The sequence below is a fragment of the Oncorhynchus clarkii genome, chromosome 23, assembly GCF_045791955.1.
Source record: "Oncorhynchus clarkii lewisi isolate Uvic-CL-2024 chromosome 23, UVic_Ocla_1.0, whole genome shotgun sequence".
In the NCBI taxonomy this organism is placed as follows: Eukaryota; Metazoa; Chordata; class Actinopteri; order Salmoniformes; family Salmonidae; genus Oncorhynchus; species Oncorhynchus clarkii.
In genome coordinates, this window is record NC_092169.1 from 62,770,069 (window position 1) to 62,794,774 (window position 24,706).

Consider the following 24,706-nt stretch of genomic DNA (forward strand, 5'->3'; position numbering starts at 1 on the left):
GGACATTTCTAGGTGACCCCAAACTGTTGAACGGTACTGTACTTGGAGAGCTCTAATTTGTCTGCACCCAATCAGCATCGTTCACACCCTCTTATTAAGTCTTAGCCCCACCCATCTCTTTAAGGATTCACAGAGTGAGTGAGTAGTGTAGTGAACAACCAAAGATTTCAAGACTAAAAGTTTTTCCTTTGGTGTCTGAGTTGTGTGCTAGTCGTTTAAACAGACAGCTTGGTGCTTTCAACATATCAATACCTCTCACAAATACATGTAGTGATGAAGTCAATCTCTCCTCCACTTTGAGCCAGAAGAGATTGACATGCATATTATTGTTTGCTCTCTGTGTGTATCCAAGGACCAGCCGTGCTACCCTGTCCCTCTTTGTGTCACCTGACCACACGACTGAACAGTAGTCCAGGTGAGACAAAACTAGAGCCTGTAGGACCTGCCTTGTTGATAGTGTTGTTAAAAAGGCAGAGTAGCACTTTATTCAAATCAAATCAAATCAAATCAAATTTTATTTGTCACATACACATGGTTAGCAGATGTTAATGCGAGTGTAGCGAAATGCTTGTGCTTCTAGTTCCGACAATGCAGTAATAACAAGTAATCTAACTAACAATTCCAAAACTACTGTCTTGTACACAGTGTAAGGGGATAAAGAATATGTACATAAGGATATATGAATGAGTGATGGTACAGAGCAGCATAGGCAAGATACAGTAGATGGTATCGGGTACAGTATGTACAAATGAGATGAGTATGTAAACAAAGTGGCATAGTATAGTATAAAGTGGCTAGTGATACATGTATTACATAAGGATACCGTCGATGATATAGAGTACAGTATATACGTATGCGTATGAGATGAATAATGTAGGGTAAGTAACATTTATATAAGGTAGCATTGTTTAAAGTGGCTAGTGATATATTTACATCATTTCCCATCAATTCCCATTATTAAAGTGGCTGGAGTTGAGTCAGTGTCAGTGTGTTGGCAGCAGCCACTCAGTGTTAGTGGTGGCTGTTTAACAGTCTGATGGCCTTGAGATAGAAGCTGTTTTTCAGTCTCTCGGTCCCAGCTTTGATGCACCTGTACTGACCTCGCCTTCTGGATGATAGCGGGGTGAACAGGCAGTGGCTCGGGTGGTTGATGTCCTTGATGATCTTTATGGCCTTCCTGTGACATCGGGTGGTGTAGGTGTCCTGGAGGGCAGGTAGTTTGCCCCCGGTGATGCGTTGTGCAGACCTCACTACCCTCTGGAGAGCCTTACGGTTGAGGGCGGTGCAGTTGCCATACCAGGCGGTGATACAGCCCGCCAGTATGCTCTCGATTGTGCATCTGTAGAAGTTTGTGAGTGCTTTTGGTGACAAGCCGAATTTCTTCAGCCTCCTGAGGTTGAAGAGGCGCTGCTGCGCCTTCTTCACGATGCTGTCTGTGTGAGTGGACCAATTCAGTTTGTCTGTGATGTGTATGCCGAGGAACTTAAAACTTGCTACCCTCTCCACTACTGTTCCATCGATGTGGATAGGGGGGTGTTCCCTCTGCTGTTTCCTGAAGTCCACAATCATCTCCTTAGTTTTGTTGACGTTGAGTGTGAGGTTGTTTTCCTGACACCACACTCCGAGGGCCCTCACCTCCTCCCTGTAGGCCGTCTCATCGTTGTTGGTAATCAAGCCTACCACTGTTGTGTCGTCCGCAAACTTGATGATTGAGTTGGAGGCGTGCGTGGCCACGCAGTCGTGGGTGAACAGGGAGTACAGGAGAGGGCTCAGAACGCAACCTTGTGGGGCCCCAGTGTTGAGGATCAGCGGGGAGGAGATGTTGTTGCCTACCCTCACCACCTGGGGGCGGCCCGTCAGGAAGTCCAGTACCCAGTTGCACAGGGCGGGGTCAAGACCCAGGGTCTCGAGCTTGATGACGAGCTTGGAGGGTACTATGGTGTTGAATGCCGAGCTGTAGTCGATGAACAGCATTCTCACATAGGTATTCCTCTTGTCCAGATGGGTTAGGGCAGTGTGCAGTGTGGTTGAGATTGCATCGTCTGTGGACCTATTTGGGCGGTAAGCAAATTGGAGTGGGTCTAGGGTGTCAGGTAGGGTGGAGGTGATATGGTCCTTGACTAGTCTCTCAAAGCACTTCATGATGACGGATGTGAGTGCTACGGGGCGGTAGTCATTTAGCTCAGTTACCTTAGCTTTCTTGGGAACAGGAACAATGGTGGCCCTCTTGAAGCATGTGGGAACAGCAGACTGGTATAGGGATTGATTGAATATGTCCGTAAACACACCGGCCAGCTGGTCTGCGCATGCTCTGAGGGCGCGGCTGGGGATGCCATCTGGGCCTGCAGCCTTGCGAGGGTTAACACGTTTAAATGTCTTACTCACCTCGGCTGCAGTGAAGGAGAGACCGCATGTTTTCGTTGCAGGCCGTGTCAGTGGCACTGTATTGTCCTCAAAGCGGGCAAAAAAGTTATTTAGTCTGCCTGGGAGCAAGACATCCTGGTCCGTGACTGGGCTGGGTTTCTTCCTGTAGTCCGTGATTGACTGTAGACCCTGCCACATGCCTCTTGTGTCTGAGCCGTTGAATTGAGATTCTACTTTGTCTCTGTACTGGCGCTTAGCTTGTTTGATAGCCTTGCGGAGGGAATAGCTGCACTGTTTGTATTCGGTCATGTTACCAGACACCTTGCCCTGATTAAAAGCAGTGGTTCGCGCTTTCAGTTTCACACGAATGCTGCCATCAATCCACGGTTTCTGGTTAGGGAATGTTTTAATCGTTGCTATGGGAACGACATCTTCAACGCACGTTCTAATGAACTCGCACACCGAATCAGCGTATTCGTCAATGTTGTTATCTGACGCAATACGAAACATCTCCCAGTCCACGTGATGGAAGCAGTCTTGGAGTGTGGAGTCAGCTTGGTCGGACCAGCGTTGGACAGACCTCAGCGTGGGAGCCTCTTGTTTTAGTTTCTGTCTGTAGGCAGGGATCAACAAAATGGAGTCGTGGTCAGCTTTTCCGAAAGGGGGGCGGGGCAGGGCCTTATATGCGTCGCGGAAGTTAGAGTAACAATGGTCCAAGGTCTTTCCTCCCCTGGTTGCGCAATCGATATGCTGATAAAATTTGGGGAGTCTTGTTTTCAGATTAGCCTTGTTAAAATCCCCAGCTACAATGAATGCAGCCTCCGGATAAATTGACTTCTGCAGTCATTTTAGTCGCTGCAGTAGCTGACCTATATAGTGTTGAGTCATCCGCATACATAGACACAATGGCTTTACTCAAAGCCAGTAGCATGTAAGAGGCCTAGACAGTTGCCCTGGGGAATTCCTGATTCTACCTGAATAATGTCAGAGAGGCTTCCATTAAAGAACACCTTCTGTTTTCTGTTAGGCAGGTAACTCTTTATCCACAATATAGCAGGGGATGTAAAGCCATAACACATACGTTTTTCCTGCAGCAGACTATGATCGATAATGGGAGAAGCTGCACTGAAGTCTAACAAAACAGCCCCCACAATCTTTTTATCATCAATTTATCTCAGCCAATCATCAGTCATTTGTGTAAGTGATGTGCATGTTGAGTGTCCTTCCCAATAAGCGTGTTGAAAGTCTGTTGTCAATTGTGACCCATTTCAGGAAACTAGGCGTGTGTCGCAAGTCACAACTTCACAGGAGAACATTTAATAAAAATATGTTTTAATCAAAATGCGTTTTTTGGCAGAAATGCCTTCTGGAACATGTGAACTTTCATGTGCCTTAATAACAAACATGTATGCTGTCTGTAAATACAAATACAATTGATAAATTACGAGCCTTATTGGTTAAGCCACAGAAAAAGGCAGCAACCTTCCAACTAGCCGTGATTGGCTGAGATAATGAGTGGGCTGGACATGCCGAGAGAGGATTTCAGATTGGTCTGCCATATAGAGGGCTTCTGTCTATTTGAGCTGGTCAGTCTGTTGGTAATACTGTCGAACGTGGCTTTTTATGAAATGTATCGTGTAGTGGAGCTGCATAATTGTTGCTCTCCACTTTCTGGAGGATCAAGTTTTAAAATCAGTGTACTTAGAGTATGATAGCTAAAGAGATGGAGAAAACACCTGTCTCCGGATTACATCTTCAAATTAAGGGCAGCCGTGGTATGGCATCCCTGACAGGGAGATGCGTCCATCATGCATGATGATGTATACGGGTAAGATAGTCTAGCATTAGCTAGCTACATTTTCAGATATTACACATTTCTAAATTTGACAGAAAGTGGTTTATTTTCAAGTTAAAGTGTACTGTTAGCTAGCTAGCTAACATTAGCTGACTGGCTCACTAGCTAACTTTACGAGTATGGCGTTATTATTCGTATCCCAGAGCCGTTGGTTTTGCTAGTTTGAGCCTAATGTTAGCTAGCTAACATTGAACATGGTTGTTTAGCTCCCAGCAGATTGTTGAGCAGATTCATGCAGGATAGTAACAACATGATTTGGCACTATATTCATTGTTGTTAACTAGCTAACGTTAGCTGGCTGGCTTGTTAGCTAACATTATGTGACGTGTGTGATCTTACACGTTGTTTACCTAGCTAGGTTCATTGTTTACCTAGCTAGCTAACATTGAACCTGGTTGGTTAGCTCCCAGCATATTCATACAGTGACACCTTAGGGAAGCCACAGAAAAATGAATCTGGCTGATATCCCTTTAAATGGTATCCCTTTAAACAACATGATTTGGCACTATGTTCATTGTTGTTTAACTAGCTATTGTTAGCTGGCTGGCTTGTTAGCTAACGTTACGTGACGTTGTTTACCTAGCTAGGTTCATTGTTTACCTAGCTAGCTAGCTACATGTCTTAAGCTAAAGTGTACAACACCCGTTGAATATGGCCGCTGTCAGTAAACGTCTGAAAAAAGCGTAATGAAATTGTTGCCAGCAGAGCTGGTTAGGCTGTTTTCATGTTATCCAGAGGTAAACAAATCATCGGCCAGAGCGTCAAGTGGGCGCTCTGAACGTTATATAAAATATCCCCGTAGTCTAGAAAGGCATACATGTAGCTAATACTAGCCTCCTTCTGGCTTCAAAAGAAAAACAGGCCTTATTCCTAAAATAAAATCCCAACTTCAGCTTCAATTTTTTTGTAAGTTGTTGAATATACAATTTAAAAGAGAGGCCATCATCAATTAAAATTCCAAGATATTTATATGAGGTTACAACCTCAATCTCCTTGCCCTGACAGGTAGTAATAGGTTTGTATGTGACACATGTAGAAGTAGATGACAATGCATCAATCAGTGAGAGCAAAACAAAGATCTACACACATACAAGAGGCATTTCTCACTCAATTGACCTGATGTTGTGATGTATTTCTTTAAGCCACTCAATAGGGCTACCCTCATTATTGGAATCACTTCACCGTCTGACCCACAAACTCAATTCAACATGGTTGGCTGAAGTCATTACACACATGTAACTATTCTAAAGTCACATAGATAATAAAATGATGCTATTTCAATATGGAGCTTAAAGTGATGTGTTTTTAGCATGGCAACAAAGACCGTTGGTTCTAAACATTGCACAATAAACTGTGGGAGAATTCATCATTTTGCAGGTACAGTATCTGCCTTTATTTCAAGTGTTGGTGATCATAACATACGGTATGTTAAGGTAAGGGACAGACAGTGTGTTAGGGTAAGAGACAGACAGTGTGTTAAGGTAAGGGACAGACAGTGTGTTAGGGTAAGAGACAGACAGTGTGTTAGGGTAAGAGACAGACAGTGTGTTAAGGTAAGAGACAGACAGTGTGTTAGGGTAAGAGACAGACAGTGTGTTAGGGTAAGAGACAGACAGTGTGTTAAGGTAAGAGACAGACAGTGTGTTAGGATAAGAGACAGACAGTGTGTTAAGGTAAGAGACAGACAGTGTGTTAGGGTAAGAGACAGACCGTGTGTTAGGGTAAGAGACAGACAGTGTGTTAAGGTAAGAGACAGAGATAGTTAAATGATGGGTCAGAGTCATATAATCCCCACTGCAGTCAGGGTTCTGTTGCTATGGCAACACTGCACTTCAGAGTAGATCTGAGATCTTCTGTATCCTGCTGCACCTTCTAATCTCTGAAGACTCAAACACAAACCCTACTTAAAAAAAAGACCCCCCCTCTCCCTTATAAATGGAATATGTGCATGTGCTGGAAATGTTTGTATGGCAATAATTGTTATTGATAAATCCGATTTTACAATTGTGTTAGAAATTATTGAGGGGCTGGGGCTGGTCTGATCTTCATGGTGATGGCTTTCAGGGAGTATGTATAGCCTTTCCATGAATTCCAGTTGATGCCAATACCAAAGGTAGACTCTCCCCATGCATATATCCCATTGGGGTTAGTAGCATGGCAGTTGGTGTGCCAAAATCCTCCGTAGTACACCTGGGCACAGTTGGCGTCGTTAAGGTCCTGGTCTTTATCTAATGTTGTAAATTTCTGACCATTGTGAAAAACCAGAGAATCTCCTGAGGAAACAGAGGAGATAAATAAGGACTCTAGGTAACTTAATGATAATACTTCCACCAGCTTTAGTTATGAACTAGTGATGCCTGGCCGATACTAGATACTAGACATGTCTGGCCGATACCGATATCTGATATGTTCCTTGCCCCCAAAAAACTGATACCGATGCAGATAACCGATATAAAACATGTTTGCAGCCTTTTAAGCATTCTAGTACAGTTAAATAGTTAACACACACATATGGGCGCAGCGGTCTAAGGCACTGCATCTCAGTGCAAGAGGCGTCACTACAGTCCCTGGTTCGAATCCAGGTTGTATCACATCCGGCCGTGATTGAGAGTCCCGTAGGGCGGAGCACAATTGTCCCAGCATTGGCCGGGGTAGGCCGTCATTGTAAATAAGAATTTGTTCTTAACTGACTTGCCTAGTGAAATAAAGGTTACACACAAACACCACACTGACCAAAAAGTTATTTTGTTGGCATTTACGTATGTCCCCATTAACAGTAAAACATCATCAAAACCTATTTCTTTCACTTACTTGCTGTGCTGTTTCGTTGTTAATTTGTTCCGGCGTTTCATTCTCAACCAGGATTTCTATGGAACGCCGTTTGGGTCTTTGCGTGTCAAAATATCTACTATAACACTATTTGACGTGTCAATTAAGCTTGTTGACCAATCAGGACCTGCATATGACTGCACGTCACATAATAATTTAAGGCGTTCATATTTTTTTTACATAGTTATTACACATCACTCATATTGATTACACTATCACTCGTATTTCATGTTACAAAGATTCATCAATACGTATGCTATGATGCTGGTAAAGTTGTCTCTCACACCTACAGTCCTGGTCATAAAAAAGCTAGCTAGTTGATGGATGCAAACAATATTCTTCCCCCAAAAACACGACATAATCTGTTTCAGTAGCTATAGTTCGCTAGCTAACATATATTTAAGTAGCTATAGTTAGCTAGCTAACATCTATTTCAGTAGCTATAGTTCGCTAGCTAACATCTATTTCAGTAGCTATATTTTGCTACCTAACATCTATTTCAGTAGCTATAGTTAGCTAGCTAACATCTATTTAAGTAGCTATAGTTAGCTAGCTGACATCTGTTTCAGTAGCTTTAGTTAGCTAGCTAACTATATAGCTAGGTGTCATCATCTAAAATAACCCTAATTTGTAAGACAGATCTTATTTTATTATTCATCGTACCCATCTATGTGAAGCTAGCCACAATAAGGATTAACCACAATAGTGGACTTTGCGGTTAGCCTTCAAAATACAAGTATGGCATAATTCTACTATTTGTATTCATTTGCATCACTGTCAATGACATACTTGTATTTTGAAAGCAAACTGCAAATTCCACTATTGTGCCTAATCCTTATTATGGCTAGCTTCACAACACATGACCCGGTCCGGTCGAGCCTCACTAACCAGATGAAGCTAGCTAGCTGCTTATAACGTTAGCTTTGGGAGACAGGGTTAAGTAGCTGGCTAGCTATTTATTTTCATGAACTGAAGTTCCATTTCAATATGCGAACAACAAGTGGCAAACTAGCTAATACTAACTCACAAGGATTCCTAAATCATTGCCAAGAATAATGAAAATGACTGCAGTTTCTACTGGTCATTGTTTTCAGGCTGGTTGTATTGATGCTAGCTAAGTACCAAGCTAATGCTGGCTTCCCCAGAAGTTGCGGTCGACCAATGATGCTTTATTACCAACGCGATATTGAAAACATAACGGTCATGCCCGGTGTTTGCTTGTTTGCATACTTTTTTTTGTACGGCTTTGACAGTGCAACTGTATCTTTTTTGCAAGACTCAAACAACGTTTTTTTTAATTGATTTTGTTTCACCTTTATTTAACCAGGTAGGCCAGTTGAGAACACCTTTATTTAACCAGGTAGGCCAGTTGAGAACACCTTTATTTAACCAGGTAGGCCAGTTGAGAACACCTTTATTTAACCAGGTAGGCCAGTTGAGAACACCTTTATTTAACCAGGTAGGCCAGTTGAGAACACCTTTATTTAACCAGGTAGGCCAGTTGAGAACACCTTTATTTAACCAGGTAGGCCAGTTGAGAACACCTTTATTTAACCAGGTAGGCTAGTTGAGAACACCTTTATTTAACCAGGTAGGCCAGTTGAGAACACCTTTATTTAACCAGGTAGGCTAGTTGAGAACACCTTTATTTAACCAGGTAGGCCAGTTGAGAACACCTTTATTTAACCAGGTAGGCCAGTTGAGAACACCTTTATTTAACCAGGTAGGCTAGTTGAGAACACCTTTATTTAACCAGGTAGGCTAGTTGAGAACACCTTTATTTAACCAGGTAGGCTAGTTGAGAACACCTTTATTTAACCAGGTAGGCCAGTTGAGAACACCTTTATTTAACCAGGTAGGCCAGTTGAGAACACCTTTATTTAACCAGGTAGGCCAGTTGAGAACACCTTTATTTAACCAGGTAGGCCAGTTGAGAACACCTTTATTTAACCAGGTAGGCTAGTTGAGAACACCTTTATTTAACCAGGGAGGTCAGTTGAGAACACCTTTATTTAACCAGGTAGGCCAGTTGAGAACACCTTTATTTAACCAGGTAGGCCAGTTGAGAACACCTTTATTTAACCAGGTAGGCTAGTTGAGAACACCTTTATTTAACCAGGTTGGCTAGTTGAGAACACCTTTATTTAACCAGGTAGGCTAGTTGAGAACACCTTTATTTAACCAGGTAGGCTAGTTGAGAACACCTTTATTTAACCAGGTAGGCTAGTTGAGAACACCTTTATTTAACCAGGTAGGCTAGTTGAGAACACCTTTATTTAACCAGGTAGGCTAGTTGAGAACACCTTTATTTAACCAGGTAGGCTAGTTGAGAACACCTTTATTTAACCAGGTAGGCTAGTTGAGAACACCTTTATTTAACCAGGTAGGCTAGTTGAGAACACCTTTATTTAACCAGGTAGGCTAGTTGAGAACACCTTTATTTAACCAGGTAGGCTAGTTGAGAACACCTTTATTTAACCAGGTAGGCTAGTTGAGAACAAGTTCTCATTTACAACTGAGACCTGGCCAAGATAAAGCATAGTAGTGTGAACAGACAACAACACAGAGTTTCACATGGAGTAAACAATAAACAAGTCAATAACACAGTAGAAAAAAAAGAAGAAAAAAAAGTCTATACACATTGTGTGCAAAAGGCTTGAGGAGGTTGGCGAATAATTTCAATTTAGCAGATTAACACTGGAGTGATACATGATCAGATGGTCATGTGCAGGTAGAGATACTGGTGTGCAAAAGAGCAGAAAAGTAAATAAATAAAAACAGTATCGGGATGAGGTAGGTAAATTGGGTGGGCTATTTACAGATGGACTATGTACAGCTGCAACGATCGGTTAGCTGCTCAGATGGCAGATGTTTAAAGTTGGTGAGGGAGATAAAAGTCTCCAACTTCAGCGATTTTTGCAATTCTTTCCAGTCACAGGCAGCAGAGAACTGGAAGGGAAGGCGGCCAAATGAGGTGTTGGCTTTAGGGATGATCAGTGAGATACACCTGCTGGAGCGCGTGCTACGGATGGGTGTTGCCATCGTGACCAGTGAACTGAGATAAGGCAGAGCTTTACCTAGCATGGACTTGTAGATGACCTGGAGCCAGTGGGTCTGGCGACGAATATGTAGCGAGGGCCAGCCGACTAGAGCATACAGGTCGCAGTGGTGGGTGGTATAAGGTGCTTTAGTAACAAAACGGATGGCACTGTGATAAACTGCATCCAGTTTGCTGAGTAGAGTATTGGAAGCTATTTTGTAGATGACATCGCCGAAGTCGAGGATCGGTAGGATAGTCAGTTTTACTAGGGTAAGTTTGGCGGCGTGAGTGAAGGAGGCTTTGTTGCGAAATAGAAAGCCGACTCTAGATTTGATTTTAGATTGGAGATGTTTGATATGAGTCTGGAAGGAGAGTGTACAGTCTAGACAGACACCTAGGTACTTATAGATATCCACATGTTCTAGGTCGGAACCATCCACGGTGGTGATGCTAGTCGGGCATGCGGGTGCAGGCAGCGAACGGTTGAAAAGCATGCATTTGATTTTATTAGCGTTTAAGAGCAGTTGGAGGCCACAGAAGGAGTGTTGTATGGCATTGAAGCTCGTTTGGAGGTTAGATAGCATAGTGTCCAAGGAAGGGCCAGAAGTATACAGAAAGTGTCGTCTGCGTAGAGGTGGATCAGGGAATTGCCCGCAGCAAGAGCAACATCATTGATATATACAGAGAAAAGAGTCGTCCCGAGAATTGAACCCTTTGCCACCCCCATAGTTCCATAGTATGTTGTGAAGCTAATAGCAGTGACGCTATTACTGTGTAATTTCGGTAGGGCAACATCTGAAAAATGTATTTTCATGAACTGAAGTTCCATTTCAATAGGCAAACAACAAGTGGCAACCTAGCTAATACTAACTTCGGTAGGGCAACATCTGAAAAATAGCGCCTACTTGGTAGTGTGTACCGGTGCTCGACCAGTTTGCGAAAGCCAACATCACCCACTACAAAGGACGGTTGATTGTCAAGGGCAATGAATTCCATTATCTTTGAGTCGTCTCTCTGAAATGTTGTTATCCTTTCAAATGACTGCTGGACTTGTTGTCTGCTCGATCCACACAGCAGACATTGTGGGCGAGGTTAGGAATGCTGTGTTGCACGTGTAGTGCAACATTTTACGTGGCGTCATTACGTCATGTACCTACGTTATATAGGTTTGCACGTCAGCTCTGACATCGGTTTTGCACATCAGTGTTAAACTAGACATCAGGCCGCTACTGATGTTGTCATTTTTAGTTAATATCGGCCAATTCCGATATGTTCACCGATATATCGTGCATCCCTAGTAATGAACCCTTGTTGACAGATTTTCTTGCACTATTTTCCTTGTAATTTTCTCTGGTACTATATTCTGGTACTATACTCTTGTACTATGTTCTAATGCTATGCTCATGGACTATATTATGGTACTATATTCTGGTACTATATTCTAGTGCTATATTCTGGTACTATACTCTGGTACTATATTCTAGTGCTATATTATGGTACTATACTCTGGTACTATACTCTGGTACTATATTCTAGTGCTATATTATGCCACTATATTCTGGTACTGTACTCTGGTAATATATTCCAGTGCTATAGTATGGTACTATACTCTGGTACTATACTCATGGACTATATTCCAATTCTATAGTATGGTACTATATTATGGTACTATACTCGGGTACTATACTCTTGGACTATATTCTACTGCTATATTCTAGTGCTATATTCTGGTACTATACTCTGGTACTATACTCTTGGACTATATTCTGGCACTATACTCTGGTACTATATTCTGGTACTATATTCTGGTACTATATTCAGGTGCTATACTCTGGTACTATACTCTTGGACTATATTCTGGTACTATGTGCTGGTACTATACTCTTGGACTATATTAGGGTACTATGTTATGGTACTATACTCTGGTACTATATTCTGGTACTATACTCTTGTACTATGTTCTAGTGCTATGCTCATGGACTATATTATGGTACTATATTCTGGTACTATATTCTAGTGCTATATTCTGGTACTATACTCTGGTACTATATTCTAGTGCTATATTATGGTACTATACTCTGGTACTATACTCTGGTACTATATTCTAGTGCTATATTATGCCACTATATTCTGGCACTATACTCTGGTAATATATTCCAGTGCTATATTATGGTACTATACTCTGGTACTATACTCATGGACTATATTCCAATTCTATAGTATGGTACTATATTAATGGTACTATACTCTGCTACTATATTCTAGTGCTATATTCTGGTACTATAGTCTGGTACTGTACTCTTGGACTATATTCTAGTGCTATATTCTGGTACTATACTCTGGTACTATACTCTTGGACTATATTCTGGCACTATACTCTGGTACTATATTCTGGTACTATATTCTGGTACTATATTCAGGTGCTATACTCTGGTACTATACTCTTGGACTATATTCTGGTACTATGTTCTGGTACTATACTCTTGGACTATATTAGGGTACTATGTTATGGTACTATACTCTGGTACTATATTCTGGTACTATACTCTGGTACTATATTCTGGTACTATACTCTGGTACTATATTCTGATACTATATTTTTGTACTATACCCTTGGACTATATTCTAGTGCTATATTCGTGTACTATACTCTTGGACTATATTCTGGTACTATATTCTTGGTCTATATTCAGGTGCAATATTCTTGGACTATATTCTGGTACTACAGTATATTCTGGTTCTACAGTATATTATTGGACTATATTCTGGTACTACAGTATATTCTGGTACTATATTATGGTACTACAATATATTCTGGTACTACAGTATATTATTGGACTATATTATGGTACTACAGTATATTCTTGGACTATTTTAGTATACTTTTTTTCTTGGGTTATTTTTTCTTGGACAATATAAATTGTCACCCACCTGCTCCTCCATCTTTGAATGAGCCCAGTGTTAGCAGGTATCCTTCAGCCTCTGGTCCAACGGAGAAGGAAGAGTACTGAGCATAGACCTTATTCCCCTCAAAGTCCTCCATGTCCACCCTCAGCTCATAGGTTCCTTTCATAGTCATGAGATGCATTGTCTCCAGCCCTGGAGAATGAAATCAACATAGCAGTTCACTGTGTTGTCTGAATACAATGACAAATGGCCTTGACAAACCGAATGAAGTCAGTCGTAGAACAAGGTTCTAGGAGGAGAACGTTCTGTTGGCTAGAAGTTAAACCAGTTCCTACCCAGCCAGTACTCTCCAGCTGCGCTCCCAAAACCACTCTTGTACTGATCCCACTTCCTGTAGAAGTTCACTGATCCATCCTGTCGGCTCTGAATCAGCTGATTTAGAGAGAGATTGTTTCATTGACATATTAAGAGAGAGAGATTGTTTAATTGACAGATTAAGAGAGAGAGAGAGAGAGAGATTGTTTCATTGACAGATTAAGAGAGAGATATTGTTTAATTGACAGATTAAGAGAGAGAGATTGTTTAATTGACAGATTAAGAGAGAGAGATTGTTTCATTGACAGATTAAGAGAGAGAGATTGTTTAATTCACAGATTAAGAGAGAGAGATTGTTTCATTGACAGATTAAGAGAGAGATATTGTTTAATTTACAGATTAAGAGAGAGAGATATTGTTTAATTAACAGATTAAGAGAGAGAGATTGTTTAATTGACAGATTAAGAGAGAGAGATTGTTTAATTGACAGATTAAGAGAGAGAGAGATTGTTTAATTGACAGATTAAGAGAGAGAGATTGTTTAATTGACAGATTAAGAGAGAGAGATTGTTTAATTGACAGATTAAGAGAGAGAGATTGTTTCATTGACAGATTAAGAGAGAGAGATTGTTTAATTCACAGATTAAGAGAGAGAGATTGTTTCATTGACAGATTAAGAGAGAGATATTGTTTAATTTACAGATTAAGAGAGAGAGATATTGTTTAATTAACAGATTAAGAGAGAGAGATTGTTTAATTGACAGATTAAGAGAGAGAGATTGTTTAATTGACAGATTAAGAGAGAGAGAGATTGTTTAATTGACAGATTAAGAGAGAGAGATTGTTTAATTGACAGATTAAGAGAGAGAGATTGTTTAATTGACAGATTAAGAGAGAGAGATTGTTTAATTGACAGATTAAGAGAGAGCGATTGTTTAATTGACAGATTAAGAGAGAGAGAGATTGTTTAATTGACAGATTGAGAGAGATATTGTTTAATTGACAGATTAAGAGAGAGAGATTGTTTAATTGACAGATTAAGAGAGAGAGATTGTTTCATTGACAGATTAAGAGAGAGAGAGAGATTGTTTCATTGACAGATTAAGAGAGATTGTTTAATTGACAGATTAAGAAAGAGAGATTGTTTCATTGACAGATTAAGAGAGAGATATTGTTTAATTAACAGATTAAGAGAGAGAGAGATTGTTTCATTGACAGATTAAGAGAGAGAGATTGTTTAATTGACAGATTAAGAGAGAGAGAGATTGTTTCATTGACAGATTAAGAGAGAGAGATTGTTTAATTGACAGATTAAGAGAGAGAGATTGTTTCATTGACAGATTAAGTGAGAGAGATATTGTTTAATTAACAGATTATGAGAGAGAGATTGTTTAATTGACAGATTAAGAGAGAGAGATTGTTTCATTGACAGATTAAGAGAGAGAGATATTGTTTAATTAACAGATTAAGAGAGAGAGAGATTGTTTAATTAACAGATTAAGAGAGAGATATTGTTTGATAAACAGATTAAGAGAGGGAGAGATTGTTTGATAAACAGATTAAGAGAGAGAGAGATTGTTTAATTGACAGATTAAGAGAGAGAGAGATTGTTTGATAAACAGATTAAGAGAGAGAGAGATTGTTTAATTAACAGATTAAGAGAGAGATATATTGTTTAATTAACAGATTAAGAGAGAGAGAGATTATTTAATTAACAGATTAAGAGAGAGAGAGATTGTTTAATTAACAGATTAAGAGAGAGAGAGAGATTGTTTAATTGACAGATTAAGAGAGAGAGAGAGATTGTTCATGGTAAATTAGTCTATAAGTGTATTTCAATATCACACATTGAAACTGACCGTCCACTTTCCTAGATATGCACTTTCAAACCCCATGTCACAGAAGACCTGGACAGGTGAGGTAGGTCCTGCAGGGTAGATGGTGTAGACCCCGTTTTGTCCAGAACCTGATCTATAGACCTCATCACAGTCCACTGGATGCAGGGAGGACTGCACCATCACGGGGACCAGTAGAGCCAGCAGCAAGATGGACTGCAGCACAGGGTAGATGGATACAGCAGTTTAATACAAAAACTGTCTAGTGTTGGTTCATTTGTAGTTATTATGGATACATTTATTATGCCAAAGCAGCAGCTACTCTTCCTGGGGTCCAGCAAAATACAATATACAATTTTAAAAACATCACAATACATTCACAGATTTCACAACACACTGTGTGCCCTCAGGCCCCTACTCCACCACTACCACATATCTACAGTACTAAATCCATGTGTTGGTATAGTGAAAATGATATTGTGTGTGTGAGTGTGTGTGTGTATGCATGTGTCTGTGCCAATGTTTGTGTTGCTCCACAGTCCCCGCAGTTCCATAAGGTGTTTTTTAATCTGTTTTAAAAAATATATATAATTCTACTGCTGCATCAGTTACCTGATGTGGAATAGAGTTCCATGTAGTCATGGCTCTGTGTAGTAGTGTGGAATAGAGTTCCATGTAGTCATGGCTCTGTGTAGTAGTGTGGAATAGAGTTCCATGTAGTCATGGCTCTATGTTGTACTGTGGAATAGAGTTCCATGTAGTCATGGCTCTATGTAGTACTGTGGAATAGAGTTCCATGTAGTCATGGCTCTGTGGAATAGAGTTCCATGTAGTCATGGCTCTGTGGAATAGAGTTCCATGTAGTCATGGCTCTGTGGAATAGAGTTCCATGTAGTCATGGCTCTGTGGAATAGAGTTCCATGTAGTCATGGCTCTGTGGAATAGAGTTCCATGTGGTCATGGCTCTGTGGAATAGAGTTCCATGTGGTCATGGCTCTGTGGAATAGAGTTCCATGTGGTCATGGCTCTGTGGAATAGAGTTCCATGTAGTCATGGCTCTGTGGAATAGAGTTCCATGTAGTCATGGCTCTGTGGAATAGAGTTCCATGTAGTCATGGCTCTGTGGAATAGAGTTCCATGTAGTCATGGCTCTGTGGAATAGAGTTCCATGTAGTCATGGCTCTGTGGAATAGAGTTCCATGTAGTCATGGCTCTGTGGAATAGAGTTCCATGTAGTCATGGCTCTGTGGAATAGAGTTCCATGTAGTCATGGCTCTGTGGAATAGAGTTCCATGTAGTCATGGCTCTGTGGAATAGAGTTCCATGTAGTCGTGGCTCTGTGGAATAGAGTTCCATGTACTCGTGGCTCTGTGGAATAGAGTTCCATGTAGTCATGGCTCTATGTAGTACTGTGGAATAGAGTTCCATGTAGTCATGGCTCTGTGGAATAGAGTTCCATGTGGTCATGGCTCTGTGGAATAGAGTTCCATGTGGTCATGGCTCTGTGGAATAGAGTTCCATGTAGTCATGGCTCTGTGGAATAGAGTTCCATGTAGTCATGGCTCTGTGGAATAGAGTTCCATGTAGTCATGGCTCTGTGGAATAGAGTTCCATGTAGTCATGGCTCTGTGGAATAGAGTTCCATGTAGTCATGGCTCTGTGGAATAGAGTTCCATGTAGTCATGGCTCTGTGGAATAGAGTTCCATGTAGTCATGGCTCTGTGGAATAGAGTTCCATGTAGTCATGGCTCTGTGGAATAGAGTTCCATGTAGTCATGGCTCTGTGGAATAGAGTTCCATGTAGTCATGGCTCTGTGGAATAGAGTTCCATGTAGTCATGGCTCTGTGGAATAGAGTTCCATGTAGTCATGGCTCTGTGGAATAGAGTTCCATGTAGTCATGGCTCTGGGGAATAGAGTTCCATGTAGTCATGGCTCTGTGGAATAGAGTTCCATGTAGTCATGGCTCTGTGGAATAGAGTTCCATGTAGTCATGGCTCTGTGGAATAGAGTTCCATGTAGTCATGGCTCTGTGGAATAGAGTTCCATGTAGTCATGGCTCTGTGGAACAGAGTTCCATGTAGTCATGGCTCTGTGTAGTACTGTGCGCCTCCCATAGTCTGTTCTAGACTTGGGGACTGTGAAGAGACCTCTTGTGGCATGTATTGTGGGGTATGCATGGGTGTCTGAGCTGTGTGCCAGTAGTTTAGACAGACAGCTCGGTGCATTCAACATGTCAATACCTCTCATCAATAAAAGCAGTGATGAAGTCAATCTCTCCTCCACTTTCAGCCAGGAGAGATTGACATGCATATTATTAATATTAGCTCTCTGTGTACACCCAAGGGCCAGCCGTGCTGCCCTGTTCTGAGCCAATTGCAATTTTCCTAAGTCCTTTTTTGTGGCACCTGACCACACGACTGAACAGTAGTCAAGGTGCGACAAAACTAGGGCCTGTAGGACCTGCCCTGTTGATAGTGTTGTTAAGAAGGCAGAGCAGCGCTTGATTATAGACAGACTTCTCTCCATCTTAGCTACTACTGCACCAATACGTTTTGACCATGACAGTTTACAATCTAGGGTTACTCCAAGCAGTTTAGTCATCTCAATTTCCACATTATTTATTACAAGACTTAGTTGAGGTTTAGGGTTTAGTGAGTGTTTTGTTCCAAATACAATAGTTTTAGAAATATTTAGGCCTAACTTATTCCTTGCCACCCACTCTGAAACTAACTGCAGCTCTTTGTTGAGTGTTGCAGTCATTTCAGTCGCTGCAGTAGCTGACGTGTATAGTGTTGAGTCATCCGCATACATAGACACACTGGCTTTACTCAAAGCCAGTAGCATGTCATTAGTAAAGATTGAAAAAGTAAGGGGCCTAGACAGCTGCCCTGGGGAATTCCTGATTCTACCAGAATTATGTTGGAGAGGCTTCCATTAAAGAACACCCTCTGTGTTCTGTTAGACAGGTAACTCTTTATCCACATTATAGCAGGGGGTGTAAAACCATAACATACGTTTTTCAATAATGTCAAAAGCTGCAATGAAGTCTAACAAGACAGCCCCCACAATAATTGTATCATCAATTTATCTCAGCTAATCATCAGTCATTTGTGAAAATGCTGTGCTTGTTGAGTGCCCTTCTCTATAAGCATGCTGAAATTATGTTGTTTACTGTGAAATAGCATTGTATCTGGTCAAACACAATTTCTTCCAGAAGTTTACTAAGTGTTGGTAACAGGCTGATTGCCAGACTTAATTGCCATACATTTTGCCTCATCACTCTCAACCAAACAATTTTTCAATTCCTCATCAATCCATGGGGATTTAACAGTTTTTACAGTCATTTTCTGAATGGGTGCTTATTAGTAACTGGAATAAGTAGTTTCATAAATGTGTCAAGTGCAGCATCTGGTTGCTCCTCATTACTCACCACAGACCAGCAGTGTCTGGTTGCTCCTCATTACTCACCACAGACCAGCAGTGTCTGGTTGCTCCTCATTACTCACCACAGACCAGCAGTGTCTGGTTGCTCCTCATTACTCACCACAGATCAGCAGTGTCTGGTTGCTCCTCATTACTCACCACAGACCAGCAGTGTCTGGTTGCTCCTCATTACACACCACAGACCAGCAGTGTCTGGTTGCTCCACATTACTCACCACAGACCAGCAGTGTCTGGTTGCTCCTCATTACTCACCACAGACCAGCAGTGTCTGGTTGCTCCTCATTACTCACCACAGACCAGCAGTGTCTGGTTGCTCCTCATTACTCACCACAGACCATCAGTGTCTGGTTGCTCCTCATTACTCACCACAGACCAGCAGTGTCTGGTTGCTCCTCATTACACACCACAGACCAGCAGTGTCTGGTTGCTCCTCATTACACACCACAGACCAGCAGCGTCTGGTTGCTCCTCATTACACACCACAGACCAGCAGCGTCTGGTTGCTCCTCATTACTCACCACAGACCAGCAGTGTCTGGTTGCTCCTCATTACTCACCACAGACCAGCAGTGTCTGGTTGCTCCTCATTACTCACCACAGACCAGCAGTGTCTGGTTGCTCCTCATTACACACCACAGACCAGCAGCGTCTGGTTGCTCCTCATTACACACCACAGACCAGCAGGGTCTGGTTGCTCCTCATTACACACCACAGACGAGCAGCGTCTGGTTGCTCCTCATTACTCACCACAGACCAGCAGCGTCTGGTTGCTCCTCATTACACACCACAGACCAGCAGGGTCTGGTTGCTCCTCATTACTCACCACAGACCAGCAGTGTCTGGTTGCTCCTCATTACTCACCACAGACCAGCAGTGTCTGGTTGCTCCTCATTACTCACCACAGACCAGCAGTGTCTGGTTGCTCCTCATTACTCACCACAGACCAGCAGTGTCTGGTTGCTCCTCATTACACACCACAGACCAGCAGCGTCTGGTTGCTCCTCATTACACACCACAGACCAGCAGGGTCTGGTTGCTCCTCATTACACACCACAGACCAGCAGCGTCTGGTTGCTCCTCATTACACACCACAGACCAGCAGCGTCTGGTTGCTCCTCATTACACACCACAGACCAGCAGCGTCTGGTTGCTCCTCATTACACACCACAGACCAGCAGCGTCTGGTTGCTCCTCATTACACACCACAGACCAGCAGCGTCTGGTTGCTCCTCATTACTCACCACAGACCAGCAGTGTCTGGTTGCTCCTCATTACTCACCACAGACCAGCAGTGTCTGGTTGCTCCTCATTACACACCACAGACCAGCAGTGTCTGGTTGCTCCTCATTACTCACCACAGATCAGCAGTGTCTGGTTGCTCCTCATTACTCACCACAGACCAGCAGTGTCTGGTTGCTCCTCATTACACACCACAGACCAGCAGTGTCTGGTTGCTCCACATTACTCACCACAGACCAGCAGTGTCTGGTTGCTCCTCATTACTCACCACAGACCAGCAGTGTCTGGTTGCTCCTCATTACTCACCACAGACCAGCAGTGTCTGGTTGCTCCTCATTACTCACCACAGACCAGCAGTGTCTGGTTGCTCCTCATTACTCACCACAGACCAGCAGTGTCTGGTTGCTCCTCATTACACACCACAGACCAGCAGTGTCTGGTTGCTCCTCATTACACACCACAGACCAGCAGCGTCTGGTTGCTCCTCATTACACACCACAGACCAGCAGCGTCTGGTTGCTCCTCATTACTCACCACAGACCAGCAGTGTCTGGTTGCTCCTCATTACTCACCACAGACCAGCAAATATGATTTACATCAATAGCATACACTATATTAGGCCCAGCCTGTCCTCTTATTCACTATATTAGGCCCAGCCTGTCCTCTTATTCACTATATTAGGCCCAGCCTGTCCTCTTATACACTATATTAGGCCCAGCCTGTCCTCTTATTCACTATATTAGGCCCAGCCTGTCCTCTTATACACTATATTAGGCCCAGCCTGTCCTCTTATTCACTATATTAGGCCCAGCCTGTCCTCTTATTCACTATATTAGGCCCAGCCTGTCCTCTTATACACTATATTAGGCCCAGCCTGTCCTCTTATTCACTATATTAGGCCCAGCCTGTCCTCTTATACACTATATTAGGCCCAGCCTGTCCTCTTATTCACTATATTAGGCCCAGCCTGTCCTCTTATTCACTATATTAGGCCCAGCCTGTCCTCTTATTCACTATATTAGGCCCAGCATGTCCTCTTATTCACTATATTAGGCCCAGCCTGACCTCTTATACACTATATTAGGCCCAGCCTATCCTTTTATACACTATATTAGGCCCAGCCTGTCCTCTTATACACTATATTAGGCCCAGCCTGACCTCTTATACACTATATTAGGCCCAGCCTGTCCTCTTATACACTATATTAGGCCCAGCCTGACCTCTTATACACTATATTAGGCCCAGCCTGACCTCTTATACACTATATTAGGCCCAGCCTGTCCTCTTATACACTATATTAGGCCCAGCCTGTCCTCTTATTCATTATATTAGGCCCAGCCTGTCCTCTTATACACTATATTAGGCCCAGCCTGTCCTCTTATACACTATATTAGGCCCTGCCTGTCCTCTTATACACTATATTAGGCCCAGCCTGTCCTCTTATACACTATATTAGGCCCAGCCTGTCCTCTTATACACTATATTAGGCCCAGCCTGTCCTCTTATTCACTATATTAGGCCCAGCCTGTCCTCTTATACACTATATTAGGCCCAGCCTGTCCTCTTATACACTATATTAGGCCCTGCCTGTCCTCTTATACACTATATTAGGCCCAGCCTGTCCTCTTATACACTATATTAGGCCCAGCCTGTCCTCTTATACACTATATTAGGCCCAGCCTGTCCTCTTATACACTATATTAGGCCCAGCCTGTCCTCTTATACACTACATTAGGCCCAGCCTGTCCTCTTATACACTATATTAGGCCCAGCCGGTCCTCTTAAACACTATTTTAGGCCCTGCCTGTCCTCTTATACACTATATTAGGCCCAGCCTGTCCTCTTATACACTATATTAGGCCCAGCCTATCCTTTTATACACTATATTAGGCCCAGCCTGTCCTCTTATACACTATATTAGGCCCAGCCTGACCTCTTATACACTATATTAGGCCCAGCCTGACCTCTTATACACTATATTAGGCCCAGCCTGTCCTCTTATACACTTTATTAGGCCCAGCCTGACCTCTTATACACTATATTAGGCCCAGCCTGACCTCTTATACACTATATTAGGCCCAGCCTGTCCTCTTATACACTATATTAGGCCCAGCCTGTCCTCTTATTCACTATATTAGGCCCAGCCTGTCCTCTTATACACTATATTAGGCCCAGCCTGTCCTCTTATACACTATATAAGGCCCTGCCTGTCCTCTTATACACTATATTAGGCCCAGCCTGTCCTCTTATACACTATATTAGGCCCAGCCTGTCCTCTTATACACTATATTAGGCCCAGCCTGTCCTCTTATACACTATATTAGGCCCAGCCTGTCCTCTTATTCACTATATTAGGCCCAGCCTGTCCTCTTAAACACTATATTAGGCCCAGCCTGTCCTCTTATACACTATATTAGGCCCAGCCTGTCCTCTTATACACTATATTAGGCCCAGCCTGACCTCTTATACACTATATTAGGCCCAGCCTGACCTCTTATACACTATATTAGGCCCAGCCTGTCGTCTTATTCACTATATTAGGCCCAGCCTGTCCTCTTAAACACTATATTAGGCCCAGCCTGTCCTCTTATACACTATATTAGGCCCAGCCTGTCCTCTTATACACTATATTAGGCCCAGCCTGTCCTCTTAAACACTATATTAGGCCCAGCCTGTCCTCTTAAACACTATATTAGGCCCAGCCTGTCTTCTTATACACTATATTAGGCCCAGCCTGTCCTCTTATTCACTATATTAGGCCCAGCCTGTCCTCTTAAACACTATATTAGGCCCAGCCTGTCCTCTTATACACTATATTAGGCCCAGCCTGTCCTCTTATACACTATATTAGGCCCAGCCTGTCCTCTTAAACACTATATTAGGCCCAGCCTGTCCTCTTATACACTATATTAGGCCCAGACTGTCCTCTTATACACTATATTAGGCCCAGCCTGTCCTCTTATACACTATATTAGGCCCAGCCTGTCCTCTTATACACTATATTAGGCCCAGCCTGTCCTCTTAAACACTATATTAGGCCCAGCCTGTCCTCTTATACACTATATTAGGCCCAGCCTGTCCTCTTATACACTATATTAGGCCAGCCTTTGGAACGTTAGTTTTCCTAGATATGGCTGTTATATTGTGATCACTACAGCCTATGGATCTGGATACTGCTTTCAAACAAATCTCTGCAGCATTAGTAAAGATGTGATCAGTACATGTTGATGATTTAATTCCTGTGCTGTTTGTAACTACCCTGGTAGGTTGACTGATAACCTGAACCAGGTTGCCGGCACAAGTTTTTTCCTGAGTGGGCAGCCTGACGAAAGACCGTCAATATTTAAATCCCCCAGAAAATATACTTCTCTGTTGATATCACAAACATAATCAAGCATTTCACACATATTATCCAGATACTGACTGTTAGCACTTGGTGGTCTATAGCAGCTTCCCACCAGAATGGGCTTTTCATTAGAGACACATGTCCTATATTCTCGTTAGTATCTCTGAATGCTGTTTTCTGACCATTCTAATAATGCTGTGGTTTATTAATACTTACCATCGTTGTTGTGATAGATGTCTGTTTGCCTTTGAAGGAAACTTCAGAATAGTATGTTGAATGGACGTCCTGTAAGAAAAGGGAGCTCATTTACTACAGTATTGTTCAGGTCTCCAGCTGTTGGTGAAATACTAACACTTACACAGTCACTCTGTCTCACTATGACAATTTACATTTTACTGTGTTAACAAACAGGATTCTAGTTAGGTCCTATGATGACTGAACAGATCGGACAATGTTACATTAGGCACCAGGAAAACCTCCCTTCCTAATTGTTTTATTTGAAATTATTTGAAATGATTTGTGATCAGTTAAGAATAGTGAGAGACATGCATGAGCTCACCTGTATCAGTGACAGATGTCAGTGTCTTCATGAGCTGTTTGTCCCCACTAAGATGCACACCTCTTTTATAAAGGCAGCCCAGAGCATGTTGCATCACTCAGTACTTTCTCTGGTCCACACCTCTTTTATAAAGACAACCCAGAGCATGTTGCAACACTCAGTACTTTCCCTGTGTTTTCCCTGTGTTTTTCTAAGCGCCGGATTTCGGCCAAATAGCCGGTAACATACTTATTTTCAGCTGGCTACTTTTCATTTAAAAGTTTTAATTCGCTAGCAGAAAACTCAGTCGAGACCTCTCCTGCTAGAATGAACGATATGCATCTTCTAGTGATCTATTGATAGGACAGGCCCATGATCTATCGATAGGACAGGCCCATGATCTATTGATAGGACAGGCCCATATAAAAATATATTTGGATTGACCTTTACCAATAAAATGTAATTTAGTTATTACATGTATTTAATGTTTGGCTGGTTTGGTTTCTTACAATGCCTAGCATCTTGAATTAAATTCCACTGTCTCAAAGAGAGGGAGGCATTTCACTGTCTCAAAGAGAGGGAGGCATTTCACTGTCTCAAAGAGAGGGAGGCATTTAACTGTCTCAAAGAGAGGGAGGCATTTCACTGTCTCAAAGAGAGGGAGGCATTTAACTGTCTCAAAGAGAGGGAGGCATTTAACTGTCTCAAAGAGAGGGAGGCATTTCACTGTCTCAAAGAGAGGGAGGCATTTACCTGTCTCAAAGAGAGGGAGGCATTTCACTGTCTCAAAGAGAGGGAGGCATTTCACTGTCTCAAAGAGAGGGAGGCATTTAACTGTCTCAAAGAGAGGGAGGCATTTCACTGTCTCAAAGAGAGGGAGGCATTTCACTGTCTCAAAGAGAGGGAGGCATTTCACTGTCTCAAAGAGAGGGAGGCATTTCAAAATATCAGAATGAATTACTACTGACTGCATTGATTCAATTAATTAGGCTG

General features: G+C 42.3%; 1 protein-coding gene across 1 annotated transcript; it reads right to left on the minus strand.

The window, feature by feature from the left end:
- Positions 1 to 5,585: 5,585 nt before the first annotated feature.
- LOC139381866 (microfibril-associated glycoprotein 4-like) lies at positions 5,586 to 23,844 on the minus strand. Its single transcript, XM_071125693.1, has 6 exons — positions 23,735 to 23,844; positions 23,392 to 23,460; positions 15,170 to 15,361; positions 13,331 to 13,427; positions 13,020 to 13,187; positions 5,586 to 6,492 (listed from the first exon to the last, which is right to left on the minus strand). The coding sequence occupies exons 2-6, from the start codon at positions 23,392 to 23,394 to the stop codon at positions 6,236 to 6,238; spliced, it is 717 nt and encodes a 238-aa protein (XP_070981794.1). The 5' UTR covers positions 23,395 to 23,460; positions 23,735 to 23,844; the 3' UTR covers positions 5,586 to 6,235.
- Between the last annotated feature and the right edge of the window lie 862 nt (positions 23,845 to 24,706).